A 2,488-nucleotide genomic window follows, 5' to 3' on the forward strand; every position below is an offset into this window, starting at 1 on the left:
CCAATGAGAGGCCTTTGCTGATGAGCAGTGGACCAGAAAACCTGTCAACAGGTGCAGAAGTCTGACTGAGAGCTACAGGAACACCTGATGGCAGTGATTGGCTAGTATTGATCTGCGATCGGCTGATATTGATCGGTGGATCACCTTGTACAGCTGCACCCGGTGGTCTCCTCCCCTGCACAGAAACAGCGGCGTCAGACAGGTTCTCAGAGCAGCTCAGGTGTGTTTCTGTGTGTGTGAGGTCACCTGGTTCCTGCGTTTCCATGGAGATAGAGTATGACAGGGTGGGCGGAGCTAAACGTGGACTCGTACCAATCGCCTGCTTTACCCTGAGCTTCCTTCCACATCCGGGCAGGAACCGTGTGCCTGAAACAAACAAACAAACAAACAAAATGAAGTCATTTCACATTTTGATTTATTCGTATTTCAGTAAAAACTGTTTAAATAAAGTTTATCACAACAAAATCATCAGTAAACAACAGAATTTAAACTGATGTCAGAGACGGAGTGTTGCTGTGGTAGTGTCGTTGTTGTGGTTGTGTTGTTGTGTCGTTGTTGTGNGTTGTGACAGCGCTCTGATAGCGTTGTGACAGCGTTCTGGTAGCGCTGTGACAGCGTTCTGATAGCATTGTGACAGCGTTCTGGTAGCGTTGTGACAGCGTTACTAATGACTCCTACGAACATCCTGTTTGGTAGAAGGAGCAGAGAACAGTTCCTGAACATGAAGGAAACACACCTGGAGCTCCTGAAACTAAAACAGAAGAAGTCCCGGAGCTCAGAGTCCATGAAAAAGTTCCTCAGAAGCATCTCAGTGTTTCTGAGGGTTCTAGCAGCAAAGCCGGCGCTACTCACTTCTCATCACTGGCAAAGCGGATGTTGTTGGCTGTGATGGCGTCCAGGAAGAACCAATCAAAGCCGGGCAGGTACCTGTACACCTGAGAAACACACACACCCTGAACACACCTGCAGGAGTGTGTGTGTGTGTGTGTTGTTTTTGTGTTATTGTGTGTGTGTGTGTGTGTCTGTGTGTTGTTGTTGTGTTATTGTGTGTGTGTGTGTGTGTGGTGTATATACAGAGTGTGTGTTGTGTTACCATGGAGAAGGGGTGGCTCCTGGCTTCTTCTCTGATGTTGGTGAACGGAGACTCTAAGATCAGAGCGTCTGGAGGACTTCCTGCAGAAACAGGTCAGTGGTGTTATTGTTCAGGCCTCCACTACCCAGAATCCTCCAGGCAGCTGCTACAGCTGGGACTCTACAGGCTAAACATGTCTAGCAGCCATGTTTGTAGTTCTGGATGTGTGAGAGCTCTGTTCTAACAGTGTGAACGCTGAACTGCTGAGTCGTACCTCGGTCGCTCAGACGCCGCACCAGGTTGGTGGCCACCCTGGAAACAGACACACAATGTGGTGACCATGACGACCACAAGCCTGGTGTGTGCTACAGGAAATGAACAGTGTGGTGTGTTACCCCGTCCCCAGAGAGTGACCCCAGATGTAAACAGGAAGTTGCTCATTCAGGCGACTCTTCAGCCAATCATATATGAAGAGAGCGTCTGATGTCATCGCGCCCTCTGAAGGAGATCCGTCTGAGTCTCCCCAACCTGCACACACACACACACACACATAATAACACAACAACACAACAACAACACACAGACACACAGACACAGACACACACACACACACACACAGACACACACACACACACACAGACAGGTGGTCGAGCCGTCCAGGTGTTTCTCACCTCTGTAATCAAAGGTCACCACATGGTAGCCCAACGAACTGAGGACCTGAAGGAAGACAGGCAGAGAGTCATCAGCCCTCACAGCCAATCAGAGTTCAGCGTCATAAAAAGTTCCTGTTTCCTAAAATCCTGAAAATGGTCCAGAGAAGCTAAAATAGTCAAAAGAACAAAAAGTTTGAAGGGTTCAGAAGGTTCTAAGTTCCTGAAAGAGTTCTGACAGAGTTCTGACACATTTCGGAGTTTCAGATGTAAATAATAATAAAATAAACTAAAATAGTTTTTGAGTAACTTTTGAACTTTTATAAAAAGTTCTCGACTTAAAAACTGAAATGTTCTGGAGTTTGTGTGACAAACAGTAGAAAGATGAACCAGAACCAGAACCAGCTCCTGGACCTGGACGGTGCTGCTCCAACAGTTTCTGTCCACATGACTCAGAACATTTGACTTTTTACTGAAACAGTCCCCAAACAAGAAAAGTTCCTGAATGAAATGTCTCTGATCAATAACTGATCAGCGACATCAGCAACCAGCATGCTGATCAGGTTATTGATCGTCTCATGAACTGCTCCCGTGTTCATCACTCACAGCAGACCCTCAGATCACTGAGAAGAGTCAGAAGAAATAAAAATGTGCTCAATTATAATGTAGTGGAATCAGAAGATGCTTTGAATCGTGGTTGAAAAGAATAATTTAGAAAAACAAACAAAACTGTGGTGGACCAATGAGAGGCCTTTGCTGATGAGCA

General features: G+C 46.4%; 1 protein-coding gene across 1 annotated transcript in view; it reads right to left on the minus strand.

Annotated features, from left to right (window-relative positions):
* The window catches only part of LOC103373494 (abhydrolase domain containing 12, lysophospholipase), a 16,669-nt gene that overhangs the window by 5,876 nt on the left and 8,305 nt on the right, over positions 1-2,488 (minus strand). The window contains exons 5-9 of the mRNA XM_008303391.1: positions 1,744-1,833; positions 1,468-1,600; positions 1,347-1,384; positions 1,094-1,173; positions 853-935 (exon numbers count right to left, since the gene is read on the minus strand). Of these exons, the coding sequence (XP_008301613.1) occupies positions 853-935; positions 1,094-1,173; positions 1,347-1,384; positions 1,468-1,600; positions 1,744-1,833 (424 nt within the window). The remainder of the gene's footprint in view (positions 1-852; positions 936-1,093; positions 1,174-1,346; positions 1,385-1,467; positions 1,601-1,743; positions 1,834-2,488) is intronic.

The sequence above is a fragment of the Stegastes partitus genome, unplaced genomic scaffold (genome assembly GCF_000690725.1).
Source record: "Stegastes partitus isolate 25-593 unplaced genomic scaffold, Stegastes_partitus-1.0.2 Scaffold1996, whole genome shotgun sequence".
Classification (NCBI taxonomy): Eukaryota; Metazoa; Chordata; class Actinopteri; family Pomacentridae; genus Stegastes; species Stegastes partitus.